Source organism: Mus caroli, chromosome 11 (assembly GCF_900094665.2).
Source record: "Mus caroli chromosome 11, CAROLI_EIJ_v1.1, whole genome shotgun sequence".
Lineage (NCBI taxonomy): Eukaryota > Metazoa > Chordata > Mammalia > Rodentia > Muridae > Mus > Mus caroli.
This window is the reverse complement of record NC_034580.1, coordinates 13,988,745-14,008,829: the sequence shown is the minus strand read 5'-3', so window position 1 is coordinate 14,008,829 and position 20,085 is coordinate 13,988,745. Positions and strand designations below refer to the sequence as shown.

General features: G+C 39.7%; 2 protein-coding genes across 5 annotated transcripts in view; one reads left to right on the top strand and one right to left on the bottom strand.

Annotated features, from left to right (window-relative positions):
• Positions 1-3,851: 3,851 nt before the first annotated feature.
• On the bottom strand, positions 3,852-9,489 carry LOC110305007. 2 transcript variants are annotated; one of them, XM_021176744.2, is made up of 3 exons: positions 9,185-9,442; positions 6,540-6,645; positions 3,852-4,178 (listed from the first exon to the last, which is right to left on the bottom strand). In XM_021176744.2, exons 1-3 carry the CDS (start codon positions 9,266-9,268, stop codon positions 4,027-4,029), a joined length of 342 nt encoding a protein of 113 aa, XP_021032403.1. In that variant the 5' UTR covers positions 9,269-9,442; the 3' UTR covers positions 3,852-4,026. The 2 variants fall into 2 exon arrangements, 1 of the variants encoding a protein (XP_021032403.1); XR_002379126.2 differs by lacking the exons at positions 3,852-4,178; positions 6,540-6,645 and adding an exon at positions 8,176-8,479 and having other exon boundaries at positions 9,185-9,489.
• Positions 9,395-20,085, top strand: part of Etaa1 (ETAA1 activator of ATR kinase) — a 15,191-nt gene continuing 4,500 nt past the window's right edge. The window contains exons 1-5 of one of the 3 annotated variants that reach the window (XM_029484030.1): positions 9,395-9,707; positions 10,532-10,652; positions 10,918-10,994; positions 15,164-15,276; positions 15,504-17,464. In XM_029484030.1, coding sequence (XP_029339890.1) covers positions 15,188-15,276; positions 15,504-17,464 — 2,050 coding nt within the window. In that variant the 5' untranslated portion in view covers positions 9,395-9,707; positions 10,532-10,652; positions 10,918-10,994; positions 15,164-15,187. Of the gene's footprint in view, positions 9,708-10,005; positions 10,026-10,531; positions 10,658-10,917; positions 10,995-15,163; positions 15,277-15,503; positions 17,465-20,085 lie in introns of those variants that run through there. The other 2 variants (XM_021176745.2, XM_029484029.1) reach the window with 2 other exon arrangements.

Genomic DNA, 20,085 nt, shown 5'->3' with positions numbered 1-20,085 from the left:
TGAGTAATCTAGTGTAATTCTGATAGATCTGCCTTTATATGTTACTTGACCTTTTTCCCTTAGTGCTTTTAATATTCTTTGTTTTGTGCATTTGTTGTTCTGATTATTATGTGACAGGAGAAATTTCTTTTCTGGTCCACTCTATTTGGAATTCTGTAGGCTTCTTGTATGTTCATGGGCATCTCTTTCTTTAGGTTAGGGAAGTTTTCTTCTATAATTTTGTTGAAAATATTAACTGGTCCTTTAAGTTGGGAATCTTGATTCTCTTCTATACCTATTATCCTTAGGTTTGGTCTTCTCATTGTGTCCTGGATTTCCTGGATGTTTTGGGTTAGGAGATTTTTGATTTTTGCATTTTCTTTGACTGTTGTGTCAATGTTTTCTATGGTATCTTCTGCACCTGAGATTCTCTCTTCTGTCTGTTGTATTCTGTTGGTGATGCTTGCATCTATGATACCTAATCTCTTTCCTAGTTTTCTATCTCCAGGGTTGTCTCCCTTTGTGATTTCTTTATTGTTTCTATTTCCATTTCTAGATCCTGGATGGTTTTGTTCAGTTCCTTCACCTGTTTGTGTTTTCCTGTAATTCTTTAAGAGAGTTTTGTGTTTCCTCTTTAAGGGCTTCTAGCTTTTTACCTGTGTTCTCCTGTATTTCTTTAAGGGAGTTATTTATGTCCCTAATGTCCTCTACCATCATCCCATGAGAAGTGATTTTAGATCTGAATCTTGCTTTTTCCAGTGAGATGGTGTATCTGGGACTTGCTATGGTGGAAGAATTGGTTTCTGATGATGCCAAGTAACCTTGGTTTCTATTGCATATATTCTTACACTCGCCTCCTGCCAGCTGATTATGTCTAATGCTACCTGCCCTACCTATATCTGGCTGGAGTCTGTCCTTCCTGTGATCCTGGTTATGTCAGAACTCCTCAGAGTTCAGCTGTCTCTGTGATCCTATGATTCTGTGATCCTGAGATCCTTGGTATGTCAGAGCTCATGGGAGTCAAGCTGCCTCTGGGACCCTGAGATCTTGGTGTGACCAAGTTCCTGGGATCCTGGGATTCTGTGGTCCTGGGCATGTTAGAGTGCTTAGGAGTGGAGCTTCTTTTGGGTGTCGTGGGACTGGCTGCAGATTTAGTGCCCAAGGTCTGCTCAGGGTACTTTTGATGCTTTGATCCTGGGCATGTTAGAGCACCTGGGAATGGAGCTTCCTCTGGGTGTTGAGTTACTAGCTGAGGAGTTCTCAAACAAGTTCTGCTCAAGGCAATGGCCCAGACAGGAAGGAACCTATGCCACTGGTTGGGTGGAGTTGGGTGCCTTGGTCCCTCTGGTCCCAGTTACTTCTGGTGTTGGGGCAGATGTTGTGTCTTCTTCACCTCCTTTCCTATGATCTTGGGAGTGTTAGAGTGCTTGGGAGTGGCTTTTCCTCTGGGTGTTGTGGGACTAGCTGAGGAGTTTGCACACAAGGTATGCTCAGGGCACCAGCCCAGACCCGAAGCCCAACATATCTTTCTTACTCCTCTAGGTGTCATTAAATTATTTGGAATTTGTCTTAATTACTTTTTTGTTGTTTTAAAGAGGCAGTATGGCCAAGACAACTTATAAAAGAGTTTATAGTGGCTTATAATTCTAGAATGTGGGTAAGTTTGTGAGCATCATGGCAGGGAGTATGGCAGCAGCCAGACAGGCATGAAAGCTTATATCTGATCCACAGGCACAAGGCAGCCAAACCTAACTCAGAAGGGCTGGATTTTGAAAACTCCTGAGGACATACCTCCTCCAACAAGGCCATATCTTCTCCTTCTTCCCAGATAGTTCTATCAACTGAAGACCCAGCATCTAAACAATATATGTGCTTATGGGAGCCATTCTTATTGAAACCACCATAGAGCTGTTTAACTACTTTCTAAATGTAAGTTCTGTATTTGAATCAGAGGAGTTAAATTAAGCCATCGTGAATATATGTTTCTAGAATCCTTGATCAGTTTGGAGGCAGAAGAGCTCACCAATAGAAACATGTAGAGGCTTGTATTCTCATGCTAATTGTGCCCCCCCCCCAAAAAAAAAACCTGTTTGTTATGTCCCACATGTAGGCTAAAGGAAACCTGCCCCCAGTTGGCTCTGTTTCAGAAATAAAGTTGCCAATGGTCAATGCCTGGGCAGGGAGATAGAAGCCAGAGTTTAGATTTTCTGGATAAGAGAAAAGGGACAAGGGAAGAAGAAGCGATTATGCCATGAGGGGGGTGTAGGGCAGACCACATTGTTGATGGAGCAGGAAGATAAGATGACAAAATTGTAGATACAAAGGGAAAGTGTCCCCATGGAAGGGCTGCACAGAAGAAAACAGGGCAGTGAAGATAACATATGACCCCTGTTGTTGAATTAGGGAAGGCTGAAAGAAGCTGAGGAAAAGGGCGATTTTGTAGGAGGACCAGCAGTCTTAATGAATCTGGACCCCAGAGATCTTTCAAACACTGGACCACCAAACAGACAGCATACACCAGCTGATATGAGGCCCCCAACACATTTACAGTAGAGGACTTCTGGGTTTGTGTTCATTCAGTGATGATGCACCTAACCCTCAAGAGACTGGAGGCCCCAGGGAGTTTAGAGGTCAGGTGGGGTAGGGGGTGGGGGCATCCACGTGGAGATGGGGTGGAGAGGAGGTGTGGGATTTGAAGCAATTGGAGGGTGGATTGGGAGGGGCAGGGAATGGAATATGGAGTGTAAAAAATGAATTACAAATAAAGTTTTTTAAAAGATAACATATAGATTTACTCAGTGTTAACTCAGGAATACTAGAGGGGAGTGTGTGCTAGGCTTGCCAAGGTTCGGAAGTGTGCAGCCACTGAGCAAATTAGGCATATTAAAATATAAAGGTTGAGAGAGAGAGAGAGAGAGAGAGAGAGAGAGAGAGAGAGAGTGAATTTTCATTTGTGAATCCAGAGCTCTTAGGCAAGTGCAGAGGTGTGAAAGCACCCACCAGTAGCTCAGAGTGGATTAACTATTTACCACTACAGAAACATTGATCCTAATAATTTAGACATGAGGATGCTCAAGTAATGCAGTCAAGTTCAAAAATGTGATTTACACATAATAGCACAATAAAGGAAAATATTACTATGATATCAAAGATTGAAGGGAAAAGGATGAAATTCTTTGGGGCACAAATGTCTTACATGTGAACAAGGACTAAAGCTCAAACTTAGTTCTAGGACTCCCATCAACCAAACTGCAGGTGAGACAGAAAGAATAAAGCTATGATTTCCTCTGGAGAACTAGATTTTTAGATTAAAAGCTACAACATGTTTATTGGTAGATATAATGCCTGCGTGGAAAGATATATGTGGACTAAGATGCAGAGTTTACTGAATCAGTACAAGATGATCACGTTCATGACAGTAAAATGGGTGAGGGAACAGACATGGGAGATGAGCCTTTGTCTTCTAATTGCTGTTCATTTCTTCCATCCAAAAGTCAGATGGCAGATTTGGCCCTTGACAAGGGTAGCATATGGCTTGTGGGGTGTATCACACAGGGCAAAGGAAGCAGAGAGACTGGCTGGAGGAGGGGCAGAGCTATAACCTATGAAGCCCATCCTCTGGGAACCAACTTCCCTCAGGTAGCCACTATCTCTTAAAGGCTCTACATGCTCCACCAGCACTAGCAGATACCTACAGTTCAAGCCTATGAGTCTGTGGGTGATATACTGCATTCAAACCTGAGCAGGGACCATTATTCTGACTTTTAGGACAATCACTTCTCAGACCTTTCTTAAACATTTCAACATTGAGGTTTACATTCATATATCAGCCACTTTTCTGTTTGCTGTGACAAAATTATTGACACATAAAATTTAAGGAACTATGGATTTATTTTGGATTAGGAAAACAGTAAAATGCTTTAAGCAGGGCTTAATGGACCACTCCAATGTGAATGTGGAAGACATTGGTGGTAAGGGTAATTTGAACTATTGGGGCCTGGCTCAAGAATTGTCTGAGGAGAAGAATCTTAGTATTTTGCCTAGAGATCATTCTTGTGATATTTTGGTGATGAATGTGGCTGTTTTTTGCCCTTGTCTGAAGAGTGAGTCTGAAGTTAAGGTGAGGAGATTTAATTTTATTGACAAAGAAAATTTCAAAGCTGCCTCGTATGAAGAGAGTATTTTGCAAATGGAGCAAGCTGAAAAACAAAAACAAACCACAAACTATATGGTGCAAAACCAGATTATAGATATTAAATGGAATTAAGGCAGTGTTGACTTTGGGGCAAGATCCCACCCAGTGTCCATCTTGTATAAAGGAAATAAAGAAAACCTTAAGTACAGGCACAGTCCCAGAACTCAGGGCACAGAAGCCAGCAGATTTCTGAGTTAAAGGCAAGCCTGGTCTACAGAGCAAGTGCCAGGAAATCCAACATTAGTCAGTGAAGGAAGTCACAGAAAAGGAAAACTGATGAAAATATAATTGAATGAGGGGGCCATGTTCCAGCCCCAGCAAGCAGCAGAACTTGGCAGTTTTGGCCATGTGGCTCTGCCTTAACAGTCAAGAATAGAAAAGGTTAGAGAATTTCCCTCCATAAATAAGGAAAGGGGTATTCCTGTATGGAGGAGCAGAGAGGCCATGTGTGTAAATATATACTTCCATGACTAGGGAAAGCCATTGAGGCCAGGTGTAAGGCAGGCTTATCCCTGCATGGAGAACCAGAGAGACCATTGCATGAAGCTGTAAAGTTGAAGTTGCCTTGGAGACCCCAAGATTTTGGAGATGCCTGAGTGTTGGGATACCTGCCAAGGAAAGCTGCTAACAGGAAATAGAAACAGCCCAAGAGAAAGAACTGTACTGAAGTTTTGTTTTGTTTTGTTACTTTTCTGAGACAGGGTTTCTCTGTGTAGCTCTGGCTGTCCTGGAACTCACTTTGTAGATTAGGCTGGCCTCGAACTTAGAAATCCTCCTGCCTCTGCCTCCCAAGTGCTGGGATTAAAGGCGTGTTCCACCACTGCCCGGCTTGGGTTTGTTTGTTTGGTTTTGTTTTTTGAACTGTACTGAAGTTAATGAAGATGAAAAGAGTTGGAGATGTGAAGAGCATTTTGACATCAGACACAGAGATGCAGAGTTTGGAATTTGCCCAGCTCATTTTTAGTCTTGTCTTGTTCCGGTGCTTCCTCATTATGCTCCCTTCCCTACATTTTGGAATGGTAATATATATTCTATGCCATTATATGTAGAACTCATGACTCTTCTAGCACCATGTCTACCTGTATGCTGTCATGCTTCCTGCCATGATGATAATGGACTGAGCCTCTTAAACTGTAAGTCAGACCCTAATTAAAGGTTTTCCTTTGTAAGAATTGCCTTGGCCATGGTATCTCTTCCCAGCAATAAAACTCTAATTAAGACAATCTCCTAATAATGCCTTCAAATCATAAACCTGTTAGTAAGTTAATCTACTCACTGAGCTAGAGACCTCATGATACAGGCTGTTAAATGTGTTCACAGGTTCATATATCTGAATACTTAGTTACCAACAAGTGGTACTATTTGGGGAGACTGTAGAATGATTTGATATATTGGATCTAGGTAGGAGAAGTAGGGTTCTAGGGGCATGTCCAAGCCTCTCTGTTACCTGACCTATTGAGATGGGATAGGTCAAGCCACATGTTTCCCACCATATCAAATAAATCCCATACCATGACTCTCTAGCCAGAAACTGTGAGCTAAAATAAATTATCCTGCCCTTAAGATTCTTATGTGAGATATTTTGTGCTAGAGATGAGAAAACTACCTAACAAGAACTCATATCAGGACTAAGTGCTCTTTTGGAGGCACTTTATATCTAAATCATAACAGGGCTCTAAGTTATAGATGTTTTATTTTGTTTGTTTTTTGTTTATTTGGTTGGTTGGTTGGTTGGTTGCTGCAGCAGAATCCCTGACAAAGAGAAATTTAAAGGGATACGGGCATTTTGGCTCACAGTTCTAGGATGCATCTGCCATGGCTTGGAATTCAGACAGTAGCAACTTGAGGTAGCTGAGGACAATGCTTGTGTTCAGCTTGCCTTCTCTTTTTAATGCAGTCCACAGCCTCAGCTCTTGTAACGGTGCTATCCACATCAACCTAATCCCTCCCAGACGTGTCCGGATGCTAGCCTAATCTAGATAATTCTCACAGAAATGCCCGGAGGTCTGAACCTCTGGTGATTTTAGATCCTGCCAAGTTAGCAATCAGTGTTAACCGGCACATCTTATAATTATCAGCTGTGTCCTGACTTTCATTTTTCTTTAAATGTGTGTTGTTTCGGTTTTGTCAAGTTGACATAAAAAAAGAATCTTAATTATGAAAATGACTTCATCAGACTGCCTGTGAGTGAGTTTTTTTTTTGGGGGGGGGGGGGAGGGCATTGTCTTGATTACTGATTAATGTGGGGTAGCCCAGATCATCATGGGTGATGCCTCCCATTGGCAGATAGATGGTCCTGTGTTGTATCTAAAAGCAGCTGAGCAACCCATGAGCAGAAAGCCAGGAAGCAGCATACAGCTCCTACCTCCAAGTTCTTGCCTTAACTTCCTTTGACAGACTGTGATGTGGAAGAACAAGATGAGACAAACTCTTCCCAAGTTGCTTTTGGTCATATCACAGCAATAGAAACCCTAAGGAGCAAAATGGTGCATTTTGATGGAGAAAAGTTATAAGTTACCAAATTAATGTGTCAGTGTTATGGGTTATTTGATTACTGTACATAGAAAAACTTAATGGTTAGCATAATATATAAACTTAAATAATGTCCGATTCAGTTATGTGTCCTGAAGAGTTGCAGCTTGGGTGGACCTCTAAAAGCCTCCGTAGAAAAGAATGCCAAGGAATGGAAAGTTCCTGCTTATTTTAAGGCCTTTTGCTGAGAAGAGTTTTTGTGGTCTTTGCTGTATGGCCCCAGGCAAAGTCAGCTGGATAGCCTTGAGCTGCCCCACCAGGCAAGGTGAAATGATTTGGCAACCCAGTGACTTGGTTTGGAGCACCCACAGTGATACTGATGTGGTTTACCCTGCCAAGGGTGTAGAGAAGGAGCTAGAGACGTCCGTGGTAAGCAACCAGACCTTTGAGCACTCTCTTTAGGCTTGGAGGAGCCTTGTGGAGGAAGCTCCTGGTAATGAGGATTTTCTCTTTGGGCTTGCAGGAACAGGAGAGAAGCAGCTGGCAGGACACAGGTAAAACAGTATTCTAGAAAAGAGAGCTAAGAAGCCCTCTTGGGTTTGGAAGACATCAAGAGAAAGGTAGATTAGCTCCATAGAATGATACAGATAGAACGGTATTTCTAAGAGCTAGCAGTTTAGTTGTAGAATCAGGCTTGTACATAGATGTTTTGTAAATAGTTAAGAAAATTACATTGCTTAGTTAGTAGGTTTTACCCCAGTTTCTACCTCTTGTGTCTTTATTGGCATAAATATATTTTTTCTGTCATGATGACAGTATACATAATTTTATAAAATAAAAACTATTTTACAATTAGAAATAGAACCAATTTCATTTGATTTAGGGATATGGATTGAGACAAAGTCACCTCATTTTTTCCATGTGTGAATCATATCGATGTAAATTATATATAATCCATATATTATATATACACATATAAATGTACTTTTTCAGTTATCATTTTTTATTTTCTGATATAAGATCGCTCAATATAGCCCAGGTGGCCTCAAACTCTCAATCCTCCTGCTTCTGCCCTCCACATGCTGGGAGGATTGCACATATGAGCCACCATTCCATCTGGCTGTACTGTTTATCTCCCATAGTCCTTCCTCATTATTTAAATGGATATCATTTGTATTATACAAAGCCTGTACTTAGGTGTAAGTTTGTGGAAGGGCATTTAATCTGTCCCATCCATTTATTTGTCTGTCCCTTCACCACTAGAACACCGTCCTAAGTCTTAACCACTCTCCTGACATTTGGGTGAGATTCAGCTTCATTATGCTTCAAGAGATCAAGAATTTCTTGTCTATTTTTCCTTTTTCATTTCATGTCTTAAGAGTAAAGGTATCCTCCCTTTGCACGTGCATATGCCCCCGCTCTGAGACTAAGTGCATCAGCACTGACGATACACCAATTTGGGAAGAATTGACTCTGTAACAGTAGTGAGTGACACAGACCACAAACACAGCATAGCCTTTTTTATTTTAGCCTTCAATTTATTTCTAAGGTGTTTTATAGTTCTCTCTGTAGAGTTGGCACTCTTTTGTTTTACTATTTATCACAAATCATATTCTTTTAAAACTTAGAATTTAGTTTATTACTAATCTATTAAAGCACAATCAACCTCCGAGTTTCACTTTATTTGAAAGAAGAAGAAGGCACATCTACGCTGATGATTCTGTTGAGGACCTATACCTGTGGTCCTAGCACTGACAAGCTTGAGACAGGAAAACCAGGAGTTCACAGAGGGACTGCATTAAATAAGGAGGCCGGGCACACAGAAGACACTGTCTGAAAAACAAAAAGACAGACACACTTCATGATAAGGAAACTGGAGTGTTACAGATATAAAACCAAATAATCTTTATGGCTATCTTTAGTGCCCTAACTAGCCATTAAGGACCCAACTGTCAGGATTGGCATCCTGAAGACTATCAGGTAAAAACTTTGGAATGCACTGTTACCAGACCACTAACTTCCATCAACGAAAGGATGGGTCTCATGAACTATATCCTTACCTAAAGCCTCTGGAAGAATTATCTCCTGCTTTGCTGTAACCCACCTACTACCCGTTGTCCCCAGCACAGTGCCTGCCAAATGCTTTGTCTTTTGTTCTGTGACTGTCAAAGTCTGTGCGATTGCTTTTATATTGAAACGTGTTTTTAGGCCAACCTGAATCAATGCTCCCTGATCATGGGAATTATTACCTGATTCAAAATAAACACTATTTTATTCCTACTAAGATGACAGCTCTGTTTTGCGTGTACACTTTCCAGCGACTGTTAGTTTATTAAATTAATACGTTTTCCTACATTTTGGAGCTATGCACATAACAGAACATCTATGAACTATTGCATTTATTACCTCCTAAAGTATAGTCTTTATTTTCTCATATTATCAAATAACACCATCATTTGAATCTTAGAAATAATCAATTAAATTTTAAATGCAATAAGAATCTGTCATTGTATATGAACTCTTTACTGTCTCACATACCAAGTCCCTGTCACAGATCCAGAAAAGGGTCCTGCAGTTCCTGCTAAGTTGGATGAGTCTGATGGTAGACCTCAGAAAACTCATGTTTCCTCAGCCCCGGCGGCAGCCTTCTAACCCCGCCCCTCACACTGACGCAGCCAATCCGCACCATGCTTAGTAACCCGCCCCTAGACGGAGGCAGCCAATTAGAAGCAGCGTATTTTGCGCGCCCGACTTGCAAAGATGGCGCTGGACTGTGGCGCGCGGGCTCTCGGCCGAGCAGTTGCCCCGCTCCGCTGTAGCAAAATGTGAATGCCGCTGAAGGACGGTGGCACGGGAATGAGTCGGCGAAGGAAGCATGCGGACAGCCCTGCCCGGAGGAGCACGCCGCACAGGGCGGCTGCTAAGAACTGCCGCCCGGCCGCAGAGCCGTGGCCGCGGGGGTCCAGGGCGGCCTGCAGCTCCCAGCTCCGCCGGGCGGAAATGCGGCCTGCGCGGCGGGCGCAGCGGCAGGCAGCGGCTGACGGCGGGCGCAGCCCCGGGGGTGAGGAGAGGGCGGGGAGCGGAGCCTGGCGGTACAGAGCCGAGTCCCGTGAACCGGGCCTTTTCTGAACGACTGGTTGTGGGCGGGGTCTGTGCCGTGAACTGTGTTCCGGAAATTGGGCACCTACGCCGGTTGTTGTTTTCCACGCTGTTTTGTTTTGCAAAAAGGGCCACCTCAGAAACTGTAGAGTGCTCCCGGAACTTGCTAGGTGTAACATCCGGTTAGCCCCGCAAACCGATGGCGCGTTCATTTCTGTAAACTTGGGAGTTAAGAGATTTCTATCCCAATAAGGACCAGACTCATAACCTCTATCCTAGGGTGTGTTCGTAAAATACAACGTCTGTTACCTTGCCTGTTTCTGCTATGTTAAAACGAGGCTGGGAAAGAACAATAACATTGAAAACCTTCAAGTGATTCTAGACAGAGCTTCCCTAGAAACAGATCACTATTGGTTTTGGAGTGTATGGAGTCAAATTTGGGTCGAGTTTACAGAAGGGGCTTGTGAGAGTTTAGCTTGGGTTTCTGTTTGGATGCATTTCGTGTACATCTGCTGACATCATGGAGGTACCTAAAGCCTGGTGATAGTAATTCAGTGATCAGGTGGTATCATTCCTGGGCCTATGGAATTTTCAAAAAACACTTCCTAACTACAGTGCTAAACTTATGAAATATTAAGATATTATTTTTATTGAAACATTTCCATTGTGGTTAAAGTAATTGTCTTTAAGAGACAAACTTTATATTGGACATGAAAATTAATTGTTTGACTTTAGCTTTTATGAAATAACGTAACACTTAGAAGCAATGATTGTCATCTTATGCAGAAAAGGAGACGCCAGTACAAATCGTGAAAATGGATTTATTATCCTGTACCTTCAGTTCTCCAAATGATCCAGATGGACAAACTGATATCTTCTGGGATCAAAATTCTCCAATGACAAAGCAGTTAGGTAATCTGTTATTATTTTTATGTGGGTAGGTGCTTGAAGAATTATTGTCGGTAAAATTTTAGTCCAGTAACATCATAATACAGTGTTTTTGGGTTTTTTGTTTTGTTTTTAAGAACCTCATGTGTGATTTTTCTGTCTAAAATGCTATGATACTAGGGTAGAGTCATTTAAGTTGTACTGATTACAGTTGTTTCCTAAAAAGTGACAACTGACTTTAGAATTCCTGGTCTAAAATTCATAGAAATGTTTTGTTTCTTTAGGTAAAGGAAGAAAAAAGCAGATTTCCAGAGCGTACACTGATGAGATTTCACATATTGTTAACCGTATTGCTCCTCAGGTAAGTATGGCAAATCTCATAGTTTATAAAACAGCAAAGATTGTATGTGGTGTGCTTGCGTGGTTCTTTCATATGTAAAGTAACATGTTTATAGAGCAACCAAGGTTACATTTGGCTTTTCTGACTGCATGCCTTGAAAAGAGGAACGAACTGTAGAATGTGCAATATGGTCATATATCATAATCCATGGGACATGGTCTCATGACCCCTTTGGATAGCCAGATCTACTGATTGTGGAGTTCTTTACAGAAAGTGGTGTGGTTTTGTATGGTACCCTGTGCGTGGCTGTCTCTCCTTTTCATTTATTCATTTCATCCTTTCATTCATGTGATAATGCTGAAACTCAAATTCGGGGACTCACTTTTACTGGGCCTGTGCTCTGCCACAAAGCTAGGCCTCCATTCCTTCCCACTTGTTTAAGTCATCTCTAGGTTATTTATTCCTTAAATAATGTAGTTAGTTGCTATGGTATACTGAAGTTTTTATTGTTTGTGCTTTATTGATTAGTGTCAGTCATAAGTGCCACAGTAGAGAGAAGCTCACCAAGATTCTAAATCTTCATTTTCGAAAGAGCAGAGGGGTTTTAGCTTTCTTGGAAAAGACTGACACCCAGCTAGCTCACTCCAGTTACTTTAGTCAAACATTATGCAAGGTTAATTGGGGCTGGGAAAGGTTCCAGCTGCCAATGTTACCTTGCCCTTGCTGCCTGTGGCAGACAGCCCACCCAGATCTCCATCCCTTTTGGCCACAGCTAGCCATAATCAAAAGTAAGAACTCAAGATTTGCCAGGAGTTTCTTAGGACCAAGGTTGGTGTAGCTGCAAGCAAGCTCATAATGAGCAGACTCACTAGCGAGACATTTCTTCCAGGTTGTTTCTCAGCCTTTGCTGATTGACCGAAACATGGCAGAGGCTTTGCTGAAGCGTTTCACTCTAAGCCAGACACAGGGCTTTCCTGTACATATCTCTACAGTGCTTCTTCACTGTCCATAGTGGAAAGTTTCCCTCTTGCAGTTTCTTTTCTTAGTATTCTTAACGACTTAGAAAATCATCCAGGACCACTGTAAAATCAGGGAGGTCGCTGGATTTAGATATAGCCTCTTGTGCTGTGACACCTAGGAAGTCCGTTAAATGTTCCTAACCCCAGTCCACTCAGCCATAAAGTAGAATTATTACCAGCCTTGCTTGCTTCAGTGGATTATTAGGATTAAGGGACATAAAATTTTAATGTTAATGGTGATTTACTTATTTTAGTTTTTTTTTTTTCCTTTACTTCAGTTTTTGTGCCCCTTGAGTGAAGAAGTTTCAATCATTTAACACAAAAGAGTCCAGTAACTCATTCCTTTTATTAGTCCTGCCACTGTTAGAGCATGAACCCATAAGAGAAGCTGTTCTGAGTTTCTTTTCTGTCTTTTTCTCATTTTTTTTTTTTACATTTTAAAAAGTACATGTGTGCATATGTATCTTTGTGTATACATTGTATGTATTTATGTATGTATGTACTTGCCTACCCACACCCACAGCATGTGTGTGGGAGAGGTCACCTTGCCAGAGTCAGTTCTCTTCTTTGGCTTATGGTTGTCCTAGGGAATGAACTCAGGTCATAAGACTTGGTAGCAAATACCTTTACTTGCTGAGCCATTTTGCCAGCCCTTTTTTTCTTAATTAACAACACTTAAATTCAAAGAATATCTAAGTTTTGCTTACTGTTGTCTTTGAGGAAGTTGTTGTATTTTCCTTAATATGCCCTAGGATAGTGTATTATTGGCCTGTAGTAATGACCCACAGATCCCACTGGTTCAAAATGTGCTTATGAGGAATCACCATGTCCAAAAAGAGAAGACAGGTACAACTTTTCTCCAGCTATAGAAATCTAGACATATCATCAGCAGTCAGTACAGCTTTGTAGCTGGTGTCTCTGCTTCCCATGTTGTCATGCCGTAGGATTCAGTGTATTTACTCTTTATGTCTGAAGTACATTTATGCCATATTATTACTGTGTCAACAATATCTTGAGCCGGGCGAGGTGGCGCACGCCTTTAATCCCAGCACTTGGGAGGCAGAGGCAGGCGAATTTCTGAGTTCAAGGCCAGCCTGGTCTACAGAGTGAGTTCCAGGACTACACAGAGAAACCCTGTTTCAAAAAACCGAAAAAAAAACAAAAACAAAAACCAATATGCCTTTATTAACTACATCAAAGCACAGTTAAACATGTTTGGGCTGACTAGCCTGACATGAGTGATACAAAGTTGAGTGTCCTGTTGGCTCCATAACTAAATGGGCTGGAAAGAGCAGCTCACGTAAAGACAGCAGTACTAGGATTATACAATCAGTGTCTTCTGCTGGACATTCTTTTTGGTTTTTTCAAGACAAGGTTTCTCTGTGTAGCCCTGGCTGTCCTGGCACTCACTTTGTAGACCAGGCTGGCCTTGAACTTAGAAATCTGCCTGCCTCTGCCTCCCAAGTGCTGGTATTAAAGGTGTGCGCCACCACCTCCTAGCTATTCTGCTGGACATTCTTAAAGCAGGTTAATTGTTGGCAGCATTAAGATTTCTCAGAAAATGTCATGCTCTTCATATTTGTGTTTTTCTTAGTTATCTTCAAATCATTTAATTTCTTCCTAGTGGTTTCTGATTTCAGTTTTTAAGGCATACATTTGCATATTAGATACTCATTTCATTTTCTGTAGTGATTTCTTCTGTGGTGTTTAAGGTCTTTATTTGCCTTATTTTTATAACTTTATACAGCTAAGATCAATTGAAGGCTTAGACAACTTGTATGGCACCTAGAATGTACCTAGGGTTCAGTAAATTATGTAATAATCATAATTTAAAATAAGCACTTACAAGTAGTTCATAAACATACAGAGGACTCTTGATATATATGCTTGAGAGGCTACGTAAAATTGTCATGACTTTCTGAAACTTTATATGAATTTAATTTATTTGGACAGATTCCAAAATTAAGTCATTAAGGATGTTACTTAAGAGTGTTCTACAAACAACTCAGAAAATATTGAGTCTTCCAATGAAATTAACTGATTTTATGATTTTATAAAACTAATCTTTTCGCCCAAACCTTCAAGCAATGTAAAATGACCCTTTTTTAAAAAGTTGTTGTTTCCGTGGACGTTCAAGCAGGCACATACTTTGTAAAGATCAGAGGATGGTCAGTGGAGCCTTCTCCCACACTAGACCCAAATTAGAATACCCTATAGTCTAGTAGTTTTAACTTTGTATCATGTTTTATACTTATATTCTTTCTAGCTACTATAAACAAATAAGATTAAGTAATTTGGTTTGCTAGTTTGGTTTATAACAGTGGGTCTCAACCTTCCTAATGCTGTGACTCTAATACAGTTCCACATGTTGTGGTGATCCTCAAACAAAATTATTTTTTGTTGCTACTTCATAACTAATTTTGCTACTGTTATGCATCATAATGCAAATATTTTTGGAGATAGAGGGCTGCCAGAGGGGTCATGACCCACAGGTTGGGAACCACTGGTTTATAATATGAAGCTCATTTTATAACTTTGTGATTAAGGAACTAAAAACATACAGCAAAAGTAAGTTGATTTTTTTTTTTTTCATACTTGAGTTTTCTGCTTTTGTCTTTTTGTCTATTTGTCCATTCTTAGCTTTTGCTTTGACCTTACGGTAAAATCTCTATAATCTGTTTTGTTAGACTCTCAGTCTAAGTCAAGGTAGAGCTCCCAAGTTTTAGTTAAGACTTTATGAGGATAAGAAAACTTGGAGAATCACTACTGCAGAAAAAATTCTGAATATATTCTTATTTTCAGGTCTGATAGTTGTATGTAGTTTGTTTCTGGTTTTGTGAACATCTTACAACTAAAATGTTATTTTTCCTTTTACCAAATGTTATATGTATGTAACATCAAAACGTATTTGATAGGTAATGTACTTCAAACCTTGGTTTTTATAAATATGGAATTTCTGAGTTTGAATATTACTTTTTAGTTGTGGGAATATAAATGGATCATAGCTTCTGACATAATGCCTTTCTCCAGCTTCTCATTGTTTGAGTTTGTTGAGTGCTTTACAACAGAATTCTCCCCCTCTAGTCTCATCTGTCTCTCTCTACTTAGAGAGGGAGGGGTGGTTATTTGTTTTATAAGGTTCTTATGCTTCTCTTTTTTTGTCTTTCGAAGGATGAGAAACCAGTGACAAATTCCATGCTGGGAGTATGGATTGGCGAAACTGCTATTCCTTGTACTCCTGGTGTAGCAAAAGAAAAATCAAGAGTGAAAGTCAGCTGCACAAAGTGAGTTCCCCTCCTCTTCCTGAAAGTCAGTGAGGCAGGCGCTCTACTCTCGCTCATAGTCATTAAGCCAAAATAGTCAACAGTTTCTGTTTCAATATGTGAGTTAAAAACATAGTATTCTGAGAGTTAAAATTTTGGTGTTTTGTCACACCAAACTATACTAAACAGTAATCGAGTAGTTATTAAACAGTTTTTTAATCAAAATGTTTTCAATGTTTTTTTAATAGATTAAAAACAAAAAATCGAGAAAAAGAACTTATGAAATTGGCTCAACAGTTTGATAAAAATATGGAAGAACTTGATGTGATCCAAGAGCAGGATGGGAAGAATCATGATTTTATCCAGACGACATCAGAAATGGGACATTTAGGTAACCATAAAGATTCTGTGCAGATGCCGTCAGATGATGTAGTTCCTGAAATCCGTTGTACTCCACTAAAGAAGCAAATTAAAGGAGACAGTAGCATAGCCTTGGCAAAGGCACACGACAGCAGTCAGAAGCCCTTTGACCAAAATGTTGAAGCAGCCTTTAATGCTATTTTTGATGGTTCCACTCAGATGTGTAGTGGACAGCTAAGCCAAGATCTGTTAGATGCTTTTTTGAACAATAGTAAAACTTCCTTGAGAAAGAAAGATGCCTTACTACAAGAGGAAATAGTTACTACTGAAACTCTGCTCACTGAAAACCTGCTAAATAAAACTCCAATATCACTTTCCCCTCAAATAGACACTACCGTAATACTAACCTCATGTGTGACTCCCTGTCCTAGGACACCAGCAGCACCTGATAAACAGCTTGATGAGTTGACTGCTAATGATTTTGAGGATGATTGGGAAAGCTTACTAGGCAGTGAGCCCTTCCTTATGGAAAATGCTGAAATGCTTGAATTCGTCCCTTCTACAACTGCCCAAGATACTTGTCAGAAGGCAATTTGTACCTCAGTTGGTGAAAATGATACAACTACATCAAGAACAAATATGAACCAAGGTGGAAGGTTAACAGATTCAAAAGTAACACTGGATCTTCCTTCAAAGACACGAAACAGAGAGCTAAGAGATGCTGGAGAATATAGGTTTTCATCACATCCAGGTGATGAATCAAGGAAGGTACCATTCACAGGAAATAAAGTGAGTTTTGAGAAATCTGTCACTAACATGGTTAGTAAAGATGAAGATTATGTTGCTGTCTCTAATCTTAAAAAAGTGAAAGAAGATAGTCGCAGTAAGTGCATACTTAATAAACATTCCTCTAACAAGTCTAGTTCGTACACAAGGTATCCTAATAAACAAAGTTCCGAGCTGGGTGTTAATGTGCCTTTGCAAGTACCCACTACTGATCCATTTGATTCTGTGTTCTTGGGCAAAGAAAACATTGTGTGTAACACAAATCAGTCTCCTGGATCAAAGTTCAATTCTTCCTTTGACGACTGGAATGATCCGCTGTTGGCCAGTGAAATGGTTGAAGCATGTCATCAGTTAGAGACTACCTGGAAAGCAGACGATGTAGATGATGATTTGTTCTATCAGGCTTGTGATGACATTGAAAGACTAACTCAGCAAGAAAACAAGGGCAGCAAGGAGTCAGAGAGTGTAAGTTATACTTCCAAATGTGGATCCAGAAGTAGCTCTACTGCATCTAAACAAGGAAGTCAGTCGGGGCCATCTAAACATTGGAATGTTGTCAGCTCTGCAGTGCCATTGTCTTTAGCAAGTAAATCACAGATGAGTAAGCCAGTGACAGTACAGAAAAGAGACATATGTGGAGATGGGCTCAATATTTTGGATGCTACAAATTTGTCTGTGTGTCCTAAGAATTCAAGTGATAATAAGCATGGACCAGTACAAGTGAATAGCTCAAAATTTGTTCTTGGAGGAAGTTCAAATTTGAATGTAAATTTAGGTCTTATGAGCACAAAAATTGCTACTAATACGAAGTTGAGTACTCAGCAGCTATCCCACAACAGCTTAGCAGATACAGCTCAGAATGACACCAAAATACTGAAGTTACCAAAATTCACATTTAAGAAGAAAAATCCTCAGTTAAATCAAAATCATCTAGTGGGAAGTATGCCTGTTTGCAAAATCTCAGAGGATTTAGGACAAAGGGAAACTGTCAATTCATTGCTTGAAGCTAATCAACAGCAATCTTCAATAAAATATTCTGGGTCTTTGAAACCATCTTCCCCAGGTATGTAGAAAGTAGTTTTCTTCGAAAAGTATTAATGTTACTTGTTTTAACTAACAGGTACTGAGTAGTGGTATCAAAAGAAAATTCAGTGCTAGTTGTGACAATTTATGAGTTATTTGATTGCTACCCTTTTAATTCTTCCAATTATCTTTCCTTGGATTGTTATTCTTTCAATACATATATTTCATTAATCATACTTCAAAAGGTGCATCTTGAGACTGTTTACAACATTGCTGCCACCCTAAATTCAACTTTGTCCCTTTAGATTCCAGTCTTTTTTAAACAAAAACATATTTGAAATATTTAATACACAGTGTAAGATCAGAAGAACAATATATATGTATTTTTGTACAGCACTTTTACTTTGCTTTTTCTCATGGTTTTTCATCATCAGGAGTCTTCAAAACAGCAAAATAATCTTTTAAATCCACATAAGAAGGCATTTATCCTCTCTTACTCCTCCTCCTCCACCTCTTCCTCCTTCTCTTTCTGCACATATGCCCTTTCTCCCCACACCCACCCTACATGTGACTCCCCTGGCCTCAATCCTTAGGGCCAGTAAACTCACCTGAGAGCAGCTTCCCAATAAACTTGCCTTTAATGTAATCTTTAAAAAAAAGAAAAAGAAACCCAAGAGGGAAGAAAATATATATATGTATACACATATGTGTATATATATATGTATATATATGTGTAAAACAAGCTTCAGTGGATGGTTCTTTTTATATAAAATCTAAAGCTTAAACCATAGTCTCAAAAATATTTTTCCTTAAGCTGTCTTACCTACTAAAATTAAAATGTAGGAATACAATGGTATGTAGTAATTTGGACTAATTGCTTTGAGAACACCACTGTTATTTGTTTGGTATATGTCCTGAAACTTTAATTCATCTTATATTGTAAATTAAAAAAATTTTTGATTATGACATTTTCATACTTATACAGTTTTACCTTAGTTGCTGCATCCCATTACCCCTTTGCTACTGGTCCCCTCCTCTTCTCAAATGGTCACCCTTCATGCCATTTGTTGTTGTTCACTACATTCTTTAGTCATTCATTGGTGGGCACTAAGGTTGGTTACATACATGACTTAGCTGTTGTGTATGTCTATTTCTGTAATAAACATGGGTATACACGCCCATCTATTGCTTATTCACCTTGAATCCTTCAGTAATGTACCAACAATAGTATAACTAGTCTTAGCCTTTGAAGAGCCTTTGTACCGATTGTCCTAGTGACCACACGTATGTGTGTGTGTGTGTGTGTGTGTATCTGGCTATACCCACCAGCAGTGCGTAAAGGTTTCTCCCACCTAGATAACCATTCTAGTTTAGGTAAGCTAAAATGCAAGAGTAGTTTTGATTTGTGTTTCCTTGATGGATAATGATGTTGAACATTATTTTAAATCTGTAAATTTCTTGGCTTATTTACACTTCTTTGGGGGGTGCTTATTTAATTTGTCACTTGTTCTCTGGATTATCTGTGTACCTTTTGTATTTAGTTGTTGAACCTATTATATTTTCTGGATATTAGTCCCTATTTTAAGTATACGGCAAAAGTATTCTCCACTTTATCTAGTTTGTGTATTCACTGTGGTTACTAATTTCTTCTCTTGTGCAAACTCTTTATAATTTGATACAGTCCTGCATTTCAATTCTGGCTATTTTTTCCCTGAGCTATTTTAGTCCTTTCCAGAATTTGCTCTCCATTGCCTGTATTTTGAAATGTTTTACCTGATTTCCAGTAGTTCAAACAGAACTTATTTTTAATCCATATTTAATTGATTTTCAAAAAGGGTGAGAGATACTACATACATATGGATATCCAATTTTTCCAGCATCATTTGTTAAAAAGCTATCTTTAAGTTTTTAGATTCTTAGAGAATCAGCCGCATTCAGATATTTGTGTGTCTTTGTGACAGCACTGGGCCGATTTTGTTACTCTTACTCTGTGACAGAATTTGAGATCAGGTGGTTTTGGTGCCTCTGGCATTATTTGTTTTACTTAAGATTGCTTTAGCTGTGTGTGTTTGAGGGTGTGTGTCCATCCATGTCCCTGCATAAGTTTCTATATAAATTTTAGAATGTCTTTTTCTAGTTCTCTGTCATTGGAGTTTTGATGGGGATTACACTGAATGTGTAAACCCATTTTGGTGATAGGGCCATTTTTCACAGCTTTTATTCTTCTTGTGCATGAATATTTGGAAATAAATTCATCTTCTAGTGTTTTAAATTTCTTCTTAGTTCTATAGTTGTCATTGTGTAGGTCTTTCACGACCTTGGTAGTTTTACTCCTAGAGTTTTGTTGATTGTTTTTATAGTGAGTTTGATATATAGAAGACCTACTGTTTTTTTATGTATTAGTTTTTTTTTATACTGTTACATCACTGAAAATGTTTATCTATCTAGTGCTTTCTTTGGAGCCCTTTATATATATGATCATATAGTTAGCAAATGGTTATAATCTGGTGGCTTCTGTTGTTTGTATCCCCTCTTAGTGTGTTATTGCTGTAGTTAAGACACCGAGCACAAGCCGGGCGTGGTGGCGCACGCCTTTAATCCCAGCACTCGGGAGGCAGAGGCAGGCGGATTTCTGAGTTCGAGGCCAGCCTGGTCTACAGA